This window comes from Cornus florida, unplaced genomic scaffold (genome assembly GCF_030987335.1).
Source record: "Cornus florida cultivar Cherokee Brave unplaced genomic scaffold, ASM3098733v1 CherokeeBrave_3.0.0_Hap2_Chr10, whole genome shotgun sequence".
NCBI classification, from domain to species: Eukaryota; Viridiplantae; Streptophyta; class Magnoliopsida; order Cornales; family Cornaceae; genus Cornus; species Cornus florida.
This window is the reverse complement of record NW_026775580.1, coordinates 67,057,586-67,078,565: the sequence shown is the minus strand read 5'-3', so window position 1 is coordinate 67,078,565 and position 20,980 is coordinate 67,057,586. Positions and strand designations below refer to the sequence as shown.

The 20,980-nt window shown below is 35.7% G+C and overlaps 1 protein-coding gene across 1 annotated transcript; it reads left to right on the top strand.

The window, feature by feature from the left end:
* Positions 1 to 9,440: 9,440 nt before the first annotated feature.
* Positions 9,441 to 20,753, top strand: LOC132280127 (uncharacterized). Its single transcript, XM_059782249.1, has 18 exons — positions 9,441 to 9,784; positions 9,902 to 10,089; positions 10,825 to 10,929; positions 11,065 to 11,136; positions 11,342 to 11,489; positions 12,652 to 12,734; positions 13,861 to 13,916; positions 15,730 to 15,866; positions 15,991 to 16,081; positions 16,189 to 16,254; positions 16,382 to 16,604; positions 17,820 to 17,921; positions 18,196 to 18,281; positions 18,375 to 18,497; positions 19,289 to 19,358; positions 19,444 to 19,535; positions 20,261 to 20,365; positions 20,452 to 20,753. The coding sequence occupies exons 1-18, from the start codon at positions 9,456 to 9,458 to the stop codon at positions 20,563 to 20,565; spliced, it is 2,190 nt and encodes a 729-aa protein (XP_059638232.1). The 5' UTR covers positions 9,441 to 9,455; the 3' UTR covers positions 20,566 to 20,753.
* Positions 20,754 to 20,980: the final 227 nt, after the last annotated feature.

Below are 20,980 nucleotides of genomic sequence, written 5' to 3'. Positions count from 1 at the left end.
GTAGTTAAATTGTAAATATATATATGTGTGTGTGTGTGTGTGTGTGTGTGTGTGTGTGGTGGAAATTTAAAAAAAAGGGAATTTTTTTTTTTATTTTTTATTAAAGGGTGGGACCCACCATTGGTTTTTTTTAATTATTATTTTTTATTTATTTATGGGTTAATTACAATGACACCCCCTGAGGTTTACCTTATTGACAGTCATATACAAGTTAGCCCATTTTTTAACAAAGACACCCCCTAAGCTTTGCTACCTTTGACAAAGACACCCATTAAGGGGCTGATATGTGATAAAATGACCGAAGTGCCCTTTGACTTATGAAATGTGATACCCCTCGGATCCGAGACACGGGTTGATCAGGCCCAGACCCAAACCCAAGGGAATATCAAAACAATTAAAGTATTTTAAAGTGAACACAGATGACAAAATGAAATAATAAAGATAGAATAAAACTGAAAGAAACATTAATTATAAAACCCTCCATGCATAACTGAAATAATAAAACTCCAATCCTCCCAAAACTTCAAGGTTACAACTTGGGAATCCACTGGTGGACCCCTAACCAAAAGTTCAACTGAAACTGAAAATTTAAAATAGAAAATGCTAGAAACATCGAGAAAATCCTACGTAATCAGATGAATGTGAGACTGTCCTTGACAAGCACGATCAAGCTCTAAGGCTGGAACCGTCCTGTACCTAAAAAGAATAATAAAGGAGTGGGTCAGACCCACGAGCAAGTTCTAATCTAACTGCAATCCATACAATGACCCGATAAGCAGATACACCGTAGACACCTCACAATATCTATCTAGTCCATAAGTATAAATATATCCACACTTACGGACATTCACTAGTCTATAATAGGGGTCTCAACCTGAATAGAAGGTAACATGCGAATACGCACCCAAAAGTGGGCATGAGTACCTAGACCTAACAGGGTACACCTCAACCTATTATAACCAGCTACGCATCCACCGCATATACGCACCCTAACCAACGAGTCTAAGACTCAAGCTCAGCTCGTGGTACCATAAACATATACATAACATCCATCCAAATCCAGGGTATGTAGTTCAAATATTTAATAAACTGACATACAACAAACCAACTGGTTAGTCACCCAACTTATTCAGTTGATGTGACTTAACCTCCGTCCATTAATCCAAGAAGCCACTCAACTTAGTTGCAGTTGACATGTCTTAACCAAAGTTAGGATTCAACATTTATAAATCCATTCCTTAAATCCGTTAGGTTAGGTTTAGGTGTTTGGAGCTAAACCGTCACCAGTATGTCACCGTCCCATACCGGTGCATACTATCCTCTATATCCAGGTAAATTACAATGTATATATAATGAACAAGTAATTTACAGTCCAAAACCACCATCCAAATAATTGCAGAAAAGTATTTAAGATTTCAGCAATTTAAATCCCAGAATTAAACCATGTAGTTGCAGGAAACAGTTTAATAGTTTACACAACTAGCATCCAAAGCATGCATAGACCCAATCCAATATATCAATGACTCTATCATGCATTTAGAACAAATTCTATAATCCCATTATAGTCCAACAAATTGCTAAATTAACCTAAACAATTTATTTCGTCCCATCCGATAACAATGTACTAAGTCATACGCTTTTATACTGTTTTATCCTTTCTCTTAGAGACTTAAACCATGCATCAACTAGTTTAATCACACTTAGAATCAAGTAATTAAATCCTCTGAAAAGTCCCCACAATCCATTAGAAGCATCCCAAGGCTCAAACAGTGTCCAGAATACCAAATAGTGCCTTAAAAACTAAAAAAAACTAAAAATTAGTCGTATATTGCAAAGGGAGCCTGCTCCAAATTTTGGGAGCAGGCTCTTTCAGCCTAGAGCCAGCTCTAGGAGTCCTTAGAGCCAGCTCTACTTGTTGTGGGAGCCGGCTCCCACCTCCATGGAGCCGGCTCTCACCTCTTTTGAGAGCCTCTGTCCCCGTTGCTTCGTTTCAGTCCATCTGCTCTTTCTCTGATCAATTCCTACCACTCTGTTGGTTTCTAAAATAGATTTTAAGCATCTTATTAACACCCATGAGCATCTCAAAGGTTTGATAACAACCATTAGAATCAATTATAGAGGTTAAATTGGCTATCGAACTAACACGCGTTAGGAACAAATCAGCAACTATTTTGCAATAACAGTTACAGTCCAACCCCTCTGTTCCTCTTCACAACTGATCTTTAGAGTCCTATAACACCCCATAATCATCCCCATGATTTGTTTACAGAGGTTAAAAACAATTACAGAAACTAAAATTGCTAACAACAAAACATGCTTAAATAGAGAATTGAAACAAGACTTGCAAACATTTAACAGAATTTATTTTAACACGCAGAGATCATCAATATTTTATATGGTAAGCATTTAAGTTCTGATTTAATAATTAATTAAACCCTAGAGATTATCTAGGTGCACAGAACACAAGCCAGATGGAAGGAGGAAGAGAAGAATTTGCCTGTAGTTTTAGACTCAAAACTTGTCGCCGTCGTCCTAACTTCCGGCAACCATAGACTACCTTCTAGCCTCCTCTGGTTCTAGTCTAATCCACCAGAATCCTCCCTTGGTACTCACTGTTCTTTTCCTTCACAATTCTTACAGTGCCTCCGTTCACAACCCTCTGTGCTAAGAACTTACTTCACGTTTATGTAATCTGAATTATGATTGTAAACCCTAGGCTAAAGCATAATGGTTGTATTTATAGGTTTAACTCTAAAACCCTAATCCTTGTAATTTTAGAGACAGAGCCCTAATCTTAATCCTAGTCGGCCCATAAACAAAACCTATGATTAAATTCTATGTTGATGCCCAAAAGAAACTGTGAGTCAATTAATGTATTTAAAAACTCATGTAACTTAATTTTAACATTACAAGAATTATAGTAAGTTAATTTCCTAAGTTTAAAACAGTGAATTACAAATAACACAATTAATAATTTACGAAAATAGACACAACAATTAAGAATTTAAATAAACCAAATAATGCACATAAAACCAATTTAATTCAAATTTCAAATAACCAATTAAACAAATGAAAAACAATAAAATAAATAAAAATGCGATAAAGACAATAAAATAAATAAAAATGCAATACAATAAATATTAAAAATGCCGATACTATCCTTTTAAAATTAGGAGTCTTACATGAAATGACACTTTTAAATAGCAAAATTACTAAATTACCCATACTAATAAATTTGAAATGTCCAAAATAACCTCTCACATCTCTCTATGTACAAATATAAGCAATATATACATAACCTGACATATATATATATATATATATATATATATATATATGAGCAGTGGCCCGACTATTTTTTACCGACAACTACCGACTCATCTACGTGGACAACCACGTTGCCATCTTCTCTCTCCAAAAGACGTACAAGACCCAATAACAACTGATCGGTAAAAATGCGTCGGAACGGCGACATAACCGCGGACTGATCGAAGACCCAATAGCAACCGCCGACACACCCAATTTTCGTTGGGTTCTTCAAACATTCGTGGCTGTCCTTGGTGGACTCGTCCTTACTAGCGTTGGACTATATCGTGAGCAGCTTAAAGAGGTGCCGAGTTTTTTTTTTTTTTTTTTTTTTTTTTTTTTTTTTTTCAACAAGAAATTTTTGTTTTCATTCCTCTATATCAAATCAAAATTACCCAATATCAGGGTTTATAAGGATCTAATACCATAAATGAATTGAAACCTTCACATTCCCCGCAAGTTCAAGAACCTCAGAAGGTCGGTCTTCAATTCCCCGTCGGCAGAATCGCCAGCTCCCTCAAAGCCGGCAAGTACGTAGAGCGAGTCGGTGTTGGTGCTCCGGTCTACCTCTTCGCCATTCTTGAATACCTAGCCGCCGTTCTTCGAGGACTTGGGCTTGACTCTGCCTCCTTTGGTTGAACCTGCAGAACTCATCGTCTGTGTGTATTTCCGATCGCTGTGCATAGACGAGCTTGTCTCGCGGTTGAAATCTTGCTGTAGTATTTCAGATCGCTGATTTCATCGTTGAGTTATTCAACGACGACTATCTCTGGACTATCGGCGAGAGGTTTGAAGAAGTCGCCGTCGGGAACTGGATCTGGGTCTTGCTGTGTTTCGTTGGTTTTTCAGTTGTAGTCGTTGAGCTCCGTCCGTTGACCCTCGCTGCCGCCGCTTTCTGTGATTCCAATGCTCTGAGCCTTTTGCTTCTCGGAGTATAAGAGATGTGATATTGTGCAATCACCGATGCGTGGAGAGAAACGGTGGTGGCGGCTGTGGTTAAAGAGAAGTGGCGGCGGGATGTGGTTGAGGAGATGGTGGCAGCGGGATGTGTTTCAGGGTAAGTGTTGGTGGCTGTGGTTGAGGAGATTATGGCGGTAGGTGAAGAGATAAAGGACCGGATCGATGGGTTAGAAGAGATTGGTAAAAGGGCAAAAGTGTCATCTTAAAATTTTATAATTAAAATTAATTAAATTTTGATGGGCAATTTTGTCGTTTCAAATCTTTTAAGGGTCTGTTTGACTTTAAATTTTGTCAGGGGGTGTCATTGTTCAAAAAACGTCTAACTTGTATATGAGTGTCATTATAGCAAACCTCAGGGGGTGTCGTTGTAATTAACCCTTTATTTATTTATGGCCATAAGGCCATTTTGGCCTTCAATCTTTCTCTCTCTACGTGAATCTCTCTTCCCCTTTCATTTCTCTTATTTTTTCTTTCTTTTTTCCTTTAAGTTTCAATACTTGATTTCCCTCTCATCTTTGAGAAATTTTTGGTGTCGTTTGCGGCAAGTCGAAAAGCTCCTCGAGGCCATCGTTTTGATCGGAGCCAATCTTCGTTTGGCCACCTTTGGGGATTTCGAATTTCTAGGGCTTGGGGTGTAAATTTGGGGTTTTTCTTCAATTTAGAGATAAGGGTGCTCTAATTCATGTTTTCTTTGATCTTTTGAAAGTTTTCCCTTTTAATTTGATTCTAAGCATGCTTAATTTTAGCAATTTTGCCTATGTTGTTGTGATTGTTTGTAATTAAGGTGATGGATGTTTTATATGTGTTAATTGAACCTATGATATACTGTTGGAAACAGAGGCATTAAAAATATAAACTTTGGATGAGAATTGGAATAGATTCTGCTAAGAATTGTTTGCGGATCTATAAACCAGTGCGTTCCTCTTCGCAAGGAGATGAACGTGGTATATTTACTTTCTCAAATCCGTTTCCGGGTGAATGAGAAATTAGATCCAAAGTGAGGTGTTTGAAAAGCCTAAATGGAAAAAATGTTGAAACCAATTGAAGTTTAAATAAGTCAAGCTTGGGCTTGGGCTTGGGCTTGGGCTTGGGCTTAATTATAAAGTCCGGATTATTCCTTTTATTAAATAGAATTTTGGATTGGGCCTATTTTTGGGTTGGGCTTATTTAAATGGGTTTCACAAATGGGTGGGTTTTTTGGGTGGTTGGTTTTTTGAATTAAAAAACTACTTTTTAGTTTTTCTAAAAGGTTACACCTTTTAAATTAAAAAACCATATAGTAGTTTTTCTAAAGGGTTATACCTTTTAAATTAAAAAATCACTTTTTAGTTTTTTCAAAGGGTTACACTTTTTTCCGAACCATCATAACCCATGGTTGCACCCACCCGAAAAGGCACCTTGCTACCTATAAATTCCCTCTTTGGATCATTTGCAAATCACACCAAATTCAGAGAATTCTTCTCTTCTTCTGAATTTTCTTCTTCCTCTTTCTCTCTTTACTTTGTGGGTTCGAGCCTTAGTCAGTCACTCAGAGTCCGAGTTCGAGTCAGAGAGTACTACACCAAGCCGGTTCGCCTATTCCTTTGATTTGCAGTGCTACTACCGAAGGAAGATAAGTCATTGTATCCTGGGAGATAGACGTCACTGAGTCCGTTAGCACCATAGCGGGGCGAATCTGTTTTAAGGACATAGAATCAAATTCTAACCTCGACTGTTAATCAGGTTATTTTATTTTATAGGTTTTATTTTATTATATTAAACTATATATTATAACAAATTATATATATATATATATATATATATATATATATATATATATACTTTATATTTTCAAATAATATTTAAATAAATAATACTATAGTATATTGTATAGTTAAACCATATTTTAGACAACATATACTTGGTGGTGAAGATACATGCTTAGTATTGATATTTTAGATGCCCCGTGATTTTTAACTGTTAAGAAAAGTGATGTTGAAATTATGAAAATAAATGTTATAATTTACCTTAACAATGTGATTGTGATGTAGATGGAATGTATGGGATTTAGTTGTTGAATTTAGCATTTGGAAGCATGATACATTCATACATTCATTGGGGAAAGAAAAAGGGAAAAGTTTATTAAACAAATGGAATTGTTTTGGGGAAAAGTTTTTTTTTCAAAAGTGTTGCGAAACCCGGACGCCTAGGAGGCGCCTAGTGGTCTGTGGTGTTAGTGTGGTCTAGAAGGGACTAGGAAGAGACCCTAGTGTGGTTGAGTTAGTTAGGCCAGATATGACGCCTTGTGGTCGTGGATAGTTAGCCAATCCTCCTCTCGTGATGTCTTGAAGGCGTCTTGGGTCGGGTCACACTAACGGTTTGGAAGGTGAAACGAAATGTTTCGAAAATGGGGAACGACATTGGCATGACATTGCACTTCATTGCATAAGTGGTATATATGTAATTGGATGACATTTATTTACACTTGATATTGTGGTTGTTGACGTGCATTCCCTATGGCATGACCCTACTTACTTTTATCTATTCTTTGGTATGGATTCATGGGGTTATAAGAAGTGTGTCTTAGACACTTCCTACTGAGTATTTTGCTCATCCATTTATTATTAACATTTTTAAGGCACGGGAAATAAGTGACGGATGACGTTCCCCTACAAACTTAGTTCGTGGATTTGAAATTCTTTTGCTACCTTTTGTGTACTTACACTCGTTCTTTTGTAAAACTTCATTTTGAGAATGTATCCGTTTTGTATAGCATGGCCATGTACTGTAATTATGTTATATGACAGTAATTGAGGTAAATTTGAGACTACGTAGACATTTGATGTTGAATGGGAAATGAAGTTATACTTTTAAGAAATTATGGATGTTTTTGACGATATAATGTTGTATAGTATTTGTCGTGAATTCGGGATTTGTTTGCGTATCAGGTCTTATACAAGTCGGCTTACAATGGGCTTAGTCTATCTGATGTTTTAGCTGCAGATAGTAGCATTCTAGGGCCTGTCACCTAGCTGACCAGGACCATCAGCCGTCTGACGGTGCAATTTTTGGTATTTCAGTAGGTTGAGTCAGTGAGAATGTTGTTTCGGCTGGATGATAAGTACTGTCAGCCAACGGAACCTCCCTTGTCAGTAGATCAACAGCTCTCTTTTCTGATGTCCCGAGAGTATTCAACTTTGGGGATCGTTTCAGCCGGCCGACCTTGTGGATCAGCCGGCTGATTATGCATTTTCAGCCGGCTGACGAAGGGCCATCAGTCGGCTGACCCTGCCTCCTTGACCTACACTTTGACCTTCTCATTCTAAACTGTATTTTGAAGTTTCTTAAGTCTTGAAATGGATGGAGTATTACCTATGAGCATAAGAAATGACAATTGTACCCTTTGTTGACCTCGGGTTCAGAAAGAGACCCGGTTAACGGTTAAACCCATGGGTTCGGGTCGTTACAGCCTTCTTTCATCATTACCACCTTTCACTACCACTACCTTTCATCACCACTGCCATCGCCTTCCACCACCACCACCGCCACCCCCTTCTACCATCGCCACCTCCACTGCCACCACCGTCACCACCTTTCACCGCCACCTCCTCCACCTTCCACCACCACCGTCACCACCTTCCACCACCACCACAGTCACCTCTATTGGCTTCCACCATCGCCACTTACACCACTATCTCCTTCCACCATCACTACCATGCTACTACCTTCGCCTTCCACTAATACCACTGCCGTCTTCCACCAACACCGCCGTTGCCACCTTCCACTATTGCCACCACCGCCTTCTAACACCACCACCTACACTACTACCGCTTTCCACCTCCACCACTGTCAGTGGCACCATTTATTTTAAAAAAGAAAAATGTCATTTTGTTAATTTAATTTATTTGTTACTAAGAGGGATAGTTTGGATAACTTAATTTTAAATTTATTCCATTCAAAATTTTAAATTTGTCCAACCAAACGCTAGAGTGGTTGGTTTTTATCGTTCCATTCCTACACATTTCATTTTTATATTTACAACCAAATAATAGAATGAGAATAGTCATTCTATTCCCATTCTCATTTCATTCCCACTTGCATTCTATTATATTTCTGCACACCATACACAATATTACTGTTTAAATCAGACTTGAATTGAGATTCTGGTCAATTGGTTCGGAACACCGGTATTTTTTTTTAACTCAGAATGAGTTGAGATTCTAGTCATTTGGTTTGGAACACGAGTATTTCCATGACTAGTGTACTTGGAGTGACTCTGAGTTCTGCAGCGTGTCTTCAATTCGAACTGTCATTGCTTTGGATTGAAACAGGGAGCACACATCGACTTACTCCTGCTGTCATGAAGTTTAAAAACTGAGAGGTTTCATTTGCTGATTCTCATGTTGAATCCTCTTCACTAATGTCATGTTTGGAAGATTCGAGATAAAATCCAGCACTCCACTTCTTCACTTTGATTTTTATTTTCATTTTTTTTTCCTATCTTCACTTGTAGTAACCAATTTCATCCAATTTTATTTTTACATCCAAAATTTATAGCGGGTTGGATTCAAATTCCTTTCCATGCATGTTTTATACACGTCACAAACATATATAATTTTGATCAGGTTGACTTTGAAATCCAAACTAAAATTTATACATTAAGTTGGATTCATTTGATTATTCATGTATGATACAAACATATATTATAAGATATGTAATTCAACATGATTATGGATGTTGAACGGATGGTGACATGAATGCCCTCTAATAAATTTTATCTTTACAATTTCTGTACTTTTATTTGATGAATACCCTTCAATAATTTTTCTTTCTATGAGTTTCTCTATACTTTTATTCAATAAATATATTAAGTTACTTATAAATATCATAAAATCATGAATAATTAGATAAATAATGATGTAAGAATTCAAATATCTAGAGCATCTTCGGTATTGTATTGTGGTGTAAGTGTGACTTGCTGATGATGGCTACTTAAAAAAAAAAAGAAAAAAAAAAAAAAGAAAAGGTGTGGTGTACTTCATTACGTACTCTCTAGTAATATAGATGCTACTTGTCACTTAAAAAATAGAAACAAAAAATCCTTAAATTAACCCCAATGTTTATCATTTCCCATTAATGTATCCGACGTAAAAAAAATACTCATATACAGTATATAGTATATAAATGGAAAGTAAACGCATTTTACTTGTATGGCACTATTGGCCATAGCCAGTCTCACTCGCTACCCGATTCGATCAACGACGTCGTCTTGGTCATCGTCCTCCTCATCCTCGTTCAACCAAATTAGCAGACTACTCACCAAGAGCCAGACTCATCAACAACGAAGCTGCAAGAGAATGGCTTCAACTGTCGAAGCATCAACTGAGGGAACCGCAGAGAAGCTCACTGCACCATATGGTTCTTGGAAGTCCCCTATCACCGCCGATGTTGTCTCCGGCGGCGAGAAGCGTCTTGGCGGCACAGCCGTCGACGGCCATGGCCACCTAGTTTGGCTCGAATCTCGCCCCACCGAATCAGGGTATGTATATTAGTATATACACACACATATATGCCGACAGCAGCAATCATTTTAGTCATAATTCCCAAAAACCCTAAAAACGTAATCTTTATATGACATTTTTCTGGATAAGTTCAGACGAATGGTTCTTGTTAAAGAACCAGAGAAACCAGGCGATGAATCTATCGATATTACGCCGAAAGAGTTTGCGGTGCGAACAGTGGCTCAAGAATATGGAGGTGGTGCATTCAGGATTTCAGGGGACACTCTAATTTTCTCGAATTACAAAGATCAAAGACTATACAAACAGTCAATTGTATCTAGAGGTTAATCTCTAACTGCTTACTATCTTATCACTTGTATTGCGCTCCAAATGAACATATATTGATACTTCTAATTCTTGATCTATGCTCCAACATTAAACTCATTGTATGAATTTTTATGCTAGTGAAATTTGATTCCATTTAATTTGGTGAAGATTTATTCCATTTTAATTCACTGCTTATCTAGTGTTGCAAGATAAACTTCCTTCTTTTTGTAATTTACTAAAGAGAGGATTGCAGCTTGCTCCTGTGTGTGTTAATTGTTATCAGAATATTGATGATAGATTGGCATATCAAGAATTTTTCTGTGGATACACATAGAGATAAAGCAAATAGGATGGTATTCTCTGCTGTATTGTGGGCTGTTTGCAGTGAGAGGAATGCTAGATTAAATCAAGTGATAAAGAGGTTTGCTGTTGAAGTGGCTAAAATTACCTGGTTTCAGATTTTTTGATCCTGCTGGACTTACTCTTCAGGGTGTTAACTTTAGTATCAGCTAGATTGTCTTTCTTTTTATTAGTCTTATGCTTCCATGTGTATTGGAAATGGTCATTTTCTCTTTTCAGGTTTTCTTTTGTGATGTGAGGGTATTCCCTCACAGTGCTCCTCTGTAGTAATTATTCCCATCTTTATTGAAATCTACATACACCTGCTTATGAATAAAAAATAAAAAATTGCCATACTGGAATTTTATTGGAGCTTTAAAGTTTACATGAAGTAGTTTTTTGTGCCATGCAGATTCTTCTCCAGTGCCACTTACACCAGATTATGGTGGACCTAGAATGTGTTATGCAGATGGAATTTTTGATTTGCGATTTAACCGTTATATTACAGTAACAGAAGGTAGACTGATAATATAATGTTCCTTACTGAAAAAAAGATTGAGAATATAATGTTCATCCATTGAAGGCTTATGTGGTGCAGTGCATGTTTCTTCGTTGATGATTAATTTGTCTATTTATGCTTCATTCTTGATAGATCATCGCGAAAGTAGTCTAAACCCAATCACGACTATTGCATCAGTGGAACTCAGCAATGAGGATATCCAAGGTACTGATATGTCATTAACAATATATTACTCTTTTGTGTGTCTACAATTGTGTATGTGCTAGTTTTAGATTTATTGGGAGAAGATGTACTATGGATTATGAAAATCATAAGTTCATAATTAAATTCATGGGGGATTTAGATTGTTTTATGTGCCATATTGTTATTCACTTTCATTATTTATATTTTGCCATGTATTATTATGCAGAACCAAAACTATTAGTTGGAGGCAGTGACTTCTACGCCTTCCCACGTTTGGACCCCAAGGGAGAGCGTATTGCATGGATTGAATGGAGTCACCCTAACATGCCATGGGATAAATCAGAACTTTGGGTTGGCTATATATCTGAAAATGGGTGAGCATGATTCCTCATTTATTTTGTCTACTTCTCACATTGTCTTTACCCAGTGTGTGTTCATTTATAGTTATTATCTTTGCAATAAAAGTACCGTCGTCGTTGTTTACTTCGTGTTTTGTTTGTTTAATTTTCATTCATATAAAGGGGCTGTCTAAGAAGCATGGACATGTATGCGGGACATGGATATGACACAGATACGATGACACGGAAAATTGTAAAAAGATAACACGGCAGGGACACGACCACTAATAAATATATATTTTTTTATATATGTGATCCTGTATTGGAAGAGTAATATTATTTTTCATCTACCTAAAATAAAAAATGTTCAAAGACAATGATTGTTTTTTTCTTTTCCGGTAAAAGGTAAATGTGTAATAATTTATTTTGGTTTACAAAACAATTATTACTATATATTTATATAATAATTTTTTTTTAAAACCAAAATTTATAAATATTTTATGTCATGACACCATATTATTAAAAATGTTCAAAGAAGTCATTATATATACCCTTTAAACGATCTTTCTTTTTTAGAACTTTCTTAAAACTCCCTAACAATGCAACACATGTCCATGGCGTGTATGCATCCATGTCTTTTCTCACTCCAACGGCATTCCTTTTTTTTTCGGTTTCCTCTCATCCTTGTCACACTGTAACACTGTCACTCATTCTCACTGCTGTACAAATTGGTTGGTTCATGGTGTATCTTATCCAATTCTCTAATGACCTTGTGGCGAGATGTATTTTCTGATACCGATGCTCTCCAACATCTCCAGCTTGCTTCTTTGGCACCTATAGTTACTTTAGTCTAAATCCCGGTGGACCGCTGAGCTACAAGTCCTACGATAGAGGAGTGGGATTCTCTAAAAAATGGCCGTGCTTGTGAGCGAGATTTATCTTTTGCACTTTCCATTCAAGCTATTTAGTGCTTTCCCCCCCTAACAACCCCTGGAGGAGAATCAGACCTGGAGGGTACCTCTCTTTCAGGGGGTACTTACCAATTCGGACATGCCTGAACTCACTTAAAATTCTTATAAAAGAATTTCATAATGTTATGTTTATTTTTGGGTCAGACTAAGATTTTCTGTTTTCCTTGGTCTTTTTATTATGTACCTAAATTCCTTTAATTTCATTAGTTTGTAATGCTATTGTACAGAGATATTTACAAACGCATCTGTGTTGCTGGCGGTGATCATAAACTTGTTGAATCTCCAACCGAACCCAAGTGGTCATCTAAAGGTAATTCTTTCTTCTTCTTTTTAATTAATTTACTAACTTGATTTATTTATTTATTTAACTAAGGCCTCTTGTTGGAAGTGGGTGTCGTTTCCCTTGATCACACCATCTCTTCTTATATAGGCAAATGAATAAAGGAGTAGCAACTAATTAATTTGTGGAAACCCAAAGGTTAAGAGGATGTAAGGTTTATAATGGCATGTTTGTAGTAATCTGAAAAATACACAAGGGCAAAATGGGGTGGAGGAGGTGTTGCTTCCCCAGTCTCATGTGGTTTCACTTCTTTTTTTTTTTAATAGGTGGATATAAATGAAAATGGGGTGGAGGAGGTGTTGCTTCCCCAGTCCCATGTGGTTTCACTTTTTATATTAGGCGGATATAAATGAATTTGTATTTATATTTGTGTGTGTGTGTGTATATATATTCAACTTCAATTAATTCTCTGATAAGATCCATGTAACACATGACTAATGGACAACATATGTTGGTTGGTCCTGTATGTTACATTGAATTTTTTTTTTGTTTCACTCTGTTATATATGTTTCTATTTTTTGAATGCATTTTGTAATTATAAAAATGTCATCTGTTTGAGTAATATGATACTAACTGGTCTTATAAATCATTTGGTTCCGAATATTTATATCAAAATCGACGTTGAACCCCTCAAATTTATAATCTATTTTTGAAATGTCAAGCTATGGAAGATTTTCTGTAACAGTGCTATTTTTTCTGTGCCTTTCTATGGAAACGAATTCCATCTTTATTCCAAAACTTGCAATGATGTCAACCAACCCTTTTTTTTAAACGTTCAATGTGAGTTGTCACATCCATTCATAAGTAAATAGTGATATGTTTTGAAATGAAATTGTGGCTTCCAATTTGTACCACGGGATTAGCCTGACCTCCTCTTGCATTTTCTAGGATGAGATCAGCGCTCCCAGTTTGTGTTATGGTTAGGTCAAGCTCATCTTGCATTTTTTAGGATTCCATCATGTTAACTTTTTTGGTTTTCTATGTTCATTTCATAGTATTGCAATGATTCTTTAAGCAATACATTATTGATTGGGGGCACAAACTCCGGGTGGCTTCAAATTTCGCATGCATTGATTTGCTATGTTTTTTACTGCAGGGGAACTATTCTTCATCACTGACAGAAACAATGGGTTTTGGAATCTCCATAAATGGGTAACTTCATACTTCTTCATTTTGGATGGTTGTATTAGACTGAAATGCCCATATAATATATTTTAACCACTAAGTCCAGGTTTTGTGTTATGATATTTTTGCATATGCATTTTACCAATATCCAGATAGGTCAAACATATATGAGATGGTAAATTTAGCATTGCTATTAGCTGTCCATGCATTTGATAACCTTATGGAAACTCTTATTCTTAGTCCCTTGTGTTCTATTCCATCTGTCCCATATTAGTTGTCCACTTTTGGTATTTTAATGTTTAAAGGGGACATGCAATTAATGCATTGTCCCCATTTAAAATTACCAAGTTATCGTGTTAAGTTTAAATATGTATATTACTTAAGTTAGAGATTTTAAAAAACTAAAAGGGTAATTGTGGAAAGATAGTATTTGTTTTGCTTTGACTTTTCAAATGGGACAACTAATTTGGTGTATTACATAATTCATGTAAAGTCGTCTTCCATTTTATAATGGAATACTGGGCTACGTTCTGATATATTTGATCTGATTAAATAGACAATTAGGCTGAACAAACACAACCATAAGAATTCCTTGCTGAATATCTAAATTCTTTATCTATGAGGTGCAATTATCTTCTATGGAATTTGTGCTGCTACTGGTTGGAAAAAAAAAATGGTATAATGCTCCTATATGAGAACACAGGAGGACTGTTCAATTGATAATGACGTTACAGATTATGACAACCAGGGGCGGAGCCAGGATCCCATGGTTAGGTGGGGGGGGGGGGGGGGGGGGGGGGGGGGGGGGGGGGGGGGGTTAGATGCATGCAAAAATCTACTCTACTTATTTACTGTATTTTTTCTTTTTTTTGGCTTATATCTAGTCAAATATGACATAGATAGGTACAAAAAAAAAAATCAAAAAAGTTTATTTTATTTTATTTTAGAAAACACAATGAAAAAAAATAAAAATAAATAGAGAATATAAACTTTTTATGGCTTGAAATTGCAAACCATAAATTAAATAAACTCAATGATTCTGATTTCATCAATTAAAGAAAACAGACGAATATAAACTAGTTAAGGCTTTGAAATCTCAACAAACCCATTAGTCAAATATATTAATCGAATCTACACTAATTCAAGCTACAGAATTATAATAGATCCATTCCTTAGAGGCACTATTGATTCAAACCAATCAGGATACTTAAAATCAAAACCCTAATTTTTTATTTTTGCTATATTTTTCAATACTCTTATATACTAATATACATACATTATTTATACTGAATACACATATACATATACACAATGACAAATAAATACAATATACGGTATATATATATAACCATTATGTTAACATTTATGCCTTTGGTGATCTTTTAATGAAAAAAAAATAATAGAGAGAGCCAGAGAGAGGAATAGGAGAGGGAGTGAAACTTACATAGTATTTAATCTCTTTTGTCTTGCTACATGGACAATCATGAGACGAGAAATCTATGGAACTTTGTAAGTTTGTAACCTTTGCTATTGTTTCACTTTTTTGTAAGATAAAAGTAAAGTCTAAGTGTGTATGGATATATATATATATATATAATATGATAAATATTATTAATTTGCTATTGGATTTCATAACAAAATATACAATTTTATGGACTTTTAAGAAAGGTCCCGTATATATACAAGGAGAAAAGAAACTACCACACCTAGGACGAGGTAAACATTATGAGAGAGAGAGAGAGAGAGTTGCACAGAGTTGCTTCAAATGTCATTTCTTTTTCTTTTCTCTATTGAGGTCCCTTGAATTTATAATTTAATAAAATTTATTCTTCTGCAACAGATTGAGTCTGATAACAAGGTTTTGCCAATTTATTCGTTGGATGCTGAGTTTGCAAGACCATTGTGGATTTTTGGCATGAACTCTTATGAATTTATTCCGAATTATGAACAAAAGAACTTAATTGCTTGCAGTTACAGGTGACTTAAAAATATATTGCCTCCGCATTGTTATTGTATGCATTAACCTTGCTCTTCATTTGGGATTTGATGTCCTTTCTATTTGTAAACCTTCTAATTCAATCAAAGTTATGGGTGATGGCAGGCAAAATGGGAAGTCATTTCTCGGAGTTTTGGATGATGTTCGGGGGATGTCATCTCTAATTGATATTCCTTTCACAGATATAAATGATATCGTATGTTCTTGAACTTTATCCTCAACTGATTCAGAGATTCAAAAACTTCTCTTGTTGATAATGTGATAATGGCTTTTTAAGATGTGGATATTTATTTGTGTATGCAGACTTTGGGATCTGATTGCCTGTACATTGAGGGAGCAGCTGCAGTTCATCCTTTGTCAATAGCTAAGGTGCTGCCTCCCCCTAATATTTTGAAATAGGTCTTTTTATTCTCATAAATTATTTGCAATTCTAATACTAAGAGTTCCTGTTGTAGCATTACTTGTGTTTCTCAATATTCCTTTGTTGTGCTAGCAGGTGACTTTAGATGACAATAGGTTAAAAGCAGTTGATTTCAAGATTATTTGGTCGTCTTCACCTGATAGTTCAAAGTACAAATCATACTTTAGCTCGGCAGAATTAATTGAATTTCCGACAGAAGTTCCAGGTCAAATTGCCTATGCATATTTTTATCCACCAACCAACCCCATTTATCAAGCTAGTCCAGAAGAGAAACCTCCGCTACTATTGAAAAGCCATGGTACTTTTTGGTTACTTTGCTAACTAAGATTGATGCGGTCAAATCTTATTTATTTATTTTATCCCCCTGAATTTTTGGCATTGAATCTATAACTATCATTCATCAATTTCGACAAATGCATATCAGAAATGTTATGGCACCGCTGCAGTTGCTTGACACTTCCATATTCTTTGTTGGTTCTTGAGTACCTTATATTTTTATCTTATTAATGTGGTTTTGGTATATTATGATACACAATGGGTAGTTTATCTCCCCCTGGGCCCAAATAACCATTTGAGCTTGAAATATGAGTACCTACTTATGGCAGTTCACAAACTAGAAATGTTTTAAGGAGCATCTTTTTAAAGATTAGCACAAACATTTGAGAAATCTAGGACTGTAACCCGAGGCTTTGATGTGAGAGGATGCGCAAGGCCCTACTAGACCTAAGGGGATGAATTAGTCTTTTGCATACTTTGATAATTTTTACTTAATTCGATTTTAACAAATTTTAATCAATCAATTAATCATAATTGTGCGAATCATCATCTACTCAAATAATCCCAACCACAAAGTAATAAAGCAAATTAAATCAAGACAGATTTATTTATCAAAAAGAAAGAAAGAAGACAGATTTACGTTGAAATGAGTTGAATTGTGCAGTGGAAGATATATGGGACATTTGGTATATAATTCAGGCCAAAATAATAGCATTAATGGTTTTAAATTTTGTTCTTGTCCATACTGCTGGGAGGGGATGGGGGTCATGTGGGAATGTTTTCTAATGATTCTACAACTATTACATGGAAGCTCCATTTAGTATCCTGGTTTTCCACAGCCTGTGCATTTTGTTGGTGCTTGCATATTATGGACATGGTTTCCATCCGAATGCATTTTGTGATTGTTACATATTAAATCCGCTCTTATATTATTGTCAGAAATGCAGGCGTACACGGAGGAAGTGCTAAAAAATGTGTATAGCTGCTCAGAAAAATATCGTTATTGGCTTATATTTGGAACAACAATGCAGTGGAAAAGTTTAGTTAGTTTAGTTTTCTTGTTGCAACGTTAATGGGTTGTATACTTGTAGTTGAAAAAGTGGGGGTGTTTAGTTGCTTGCATTTATTAGAAATGCAGCTGTTACGGAACTTGTCAAGTCATTGCAATTAATTACTTTATACATTCTTTTGAATTATATATATATAGAATAAATTTTTAATAGCATGCATATTGTAGGAGGGCCTACAAGTGAGAGCCGTGGAATCTTAAATCTTAGTATCCAATATTGGACTAGTCGAGGTTGGGCATATGTGGATGTTAATTATGGTGGAAGCACTGGTATGTTCTTAACCTTTGTATTTCCTTTATATATATGAATTTATTCTTCATAGGATCTGATTGTTGCCTAGTTATGGGGTCCATAAAACACCACTGCAGGTTTATTGATATAAACTCCAGATTATACCTATTAAATGCTGCTAAATTTTTCATTTGTTTCATTCCACAAATATGTTGGACCTTGTAGTTATCATAACTATTATAGTACCTCATTTAATTTGTATTTTAACCTCCTATGTCTTCTGCTAAGGTTAACTCGGTTTCGTATTTGAAGGTTATGGCAGAGAATATCGAGAAAGGCTTTTGAGGCGCTGGGGAATTGTTGATGTTAATGACTGTTGTAGTTGTGCTAAGTTTTTGGTACATATAGTTCAAATATTTCTTTCAAGATTATGATGGATGGATGTACAGAAGCATTGTTCAGAATGTGGTAATATTTGTTTGGTTTCCCAGGTAGAGAGTGGAAAGGTAGATGGAGAACGATTATGCATAACTGGGGGCTCTGCTGGTGGGTACACAACATTAGCTGCTCTTGCTTTTAGAGAAACGTTCAAGGCTGGAGCTTCTCTGTATGGTGTGAGTCCCTGATCTTATCTTTAATTGAATATCATACCTACTTACAGATTGGTTTCATGAGCATTTCTTTTTGCTTGGTGGTATCAATTTTGTGCATTTGTAAATTTTAGTGAGGATTTTTTTCAGCTTTGTTACAAGCTATTAATTATCTAATTATTGATATTAGTGGGAGAACACATAGAGAAGAAGAAACTAAAAGTACAGTAAATTTGTTCATATAATATGGTGCAGAAATCAAGTGTATGCTGATGAGTTGTAGCGCTTTGGTAAATTATTTGCTTCTCAGGAAAGAAAGTGACTGTTGCCTATGGGAGATATTACTAAATCCCTTTAATGAACTTTCAGGGAGTTTTGCATGTTTTTACTCCTTATATATGAAGAATTTACAGTCCGTGAGGTCTTTAAATAAATGTACGATGTGAAAATATAATGTTCAGAAAAGGGAACCCCATCGGGACTACTTAAAAAGACCCCTAATTTCCCCAAAGGTACCAAATGATGGCAAATGCATGGCTTGCTTACTATAATGCATTTCCTTTCCAATTATTGCCTCATTTGTAATGCTGAGAATTCACTATTGCCATTCACCATATCAAACTAAATGTTTTTCGTTAAAATGATTCTATCTTCAGAAATCCTTGCAAAGAACCACCTCATGGCTGCTTTTAAGTAATTTCAGAACTAAATCCTAGGCTGCACCTTGATTTCATACTTAATAGAGCAATCCATTTAAAGTTCAATGAAATCGTAAATTGACAATTTCCTTTTGTCTCTTGTTGGTCAATGAATAGGTAGCTGACTTACAATTGTTGCGAGCAGAAACTCATAAGTTTGAATCTCATTATCTCGATAATCTTGTTGGTAATGATTAAATTACCTTTCGTGCATTACTTAATTTGGTCACTCAATATAGTGTTGAGATTGATAATCTTTTGACGCGTTGCAGGAAGTGAAAATGATTACTTTCAGAGGTCACCCATCAATTTTGTTGATAAATTTTCTTGCCCCATAATTCTATTCCAAGGATTGGAGGATAAGGCAAGGACAACACTTTTATATTTTTCTCTTTGTTTTTCTTTCATTTGTTATTGATCAATTTAGGACTATGGAGATCAGAAATTTTCTTACTCCTTATTATCTTGTTCTGTACTTCGTTTTTTTTTCTGTGCCCCTGAAGGGGCATCTTAGAAACAAGTAATGAATGACGTAGGACTGTGTCAAAGAAGGTCTTTTAGTGGTGTTATTGTTGTGTCTCTGTGAAAAAGAAAGGAGCAAGGCTTTGAGGCTTAAATTATGGGAGCTGTTATTGGTTGTGAACAATACCCATGAATTTTGACCTAAAGTTGGATGGACTCTTATGTTCTCTCTGTGATACGAGTGTCAACATGACCTGACATTGTAAGCGTTTGAAATATACCCGTGTGGACATGTTCCCTCTATATTTTACACCTTGTGCTTCACATCTTTTTAGATTATATTAGTATTGTTTTATTTGTTTATTTTATTTTTACCTTGGCAAGAAACTCACACACCCACTTTGCCTCTATGGGTACTAGAACTCTAGACCTTCTAATTTGGAAGGTGAAGAAGTACCACTAGACTACAGCCCTCGGTTAGATTATATTAATGCAAGCATGACATAATTGGTTGATATTTTTAAGTAGCCTAGTTCCCCCCTCCCCCCTACAAGTTTGTGGTGTCCCAGTAATTCTGAATTTTAATATTCTCAAAAAAATGAGTGAAAACTTGTTCACATGTTGCAGGTTGTACCCCCTGATCAAGCACGTAAAATCTACCTGGCATTGAAAGAGAAGGGTTTGCCTGTTGCTCTTGTGGAGTACGAAGGAGAGCAACATGGTTTTCGCAAGGTATGTAGAATTCTATAAGTATTATTGAATCATTTTTTTTTTTTTTCCTGTGAAAACAGTACCCTTTATCAAATTGTATTACACAGGCTGAAAACATTAAGTTCACACTGGAACAACAAATGGTTTTCTTTGCGCGTTTAGTTGGACACTTCAAGTTCGCAGATGACATCACTCCAATCAGCATTGATAACTTCGACTGAGAGTTTGGTATTTGACTTTGGAACTTTGTTATCTGTGACCCTACGACTGATCTCAATATTTTTTTGGGTTGAGAAAGTTCGATGCCATTTCATTTTTGCTGAAGCAATGTTACACTTTTCTAAAATAAGATCACTCTTTTAACTAGGTTTATTCCTGGGTGTTTTATGATATTTTCGGTTTCGTATTACATTGCTTTTGGTTATAGATGATGCTTTATATATGAAAAAGAAAAATGTATTACTAAAATTGGTCTTACGTGTTGATCGAAGGAGCTCAAGGTCGAGAAATACCCATTTGTCATGTTCATCTAGAAGTTGACCATGAATTTTCTACACCCACTATTGTAGTTGTAGTGTCACACCTTAAAAACAAACAGAAACATTGATATTTTATTTCATTCTTATCTCTTCTATT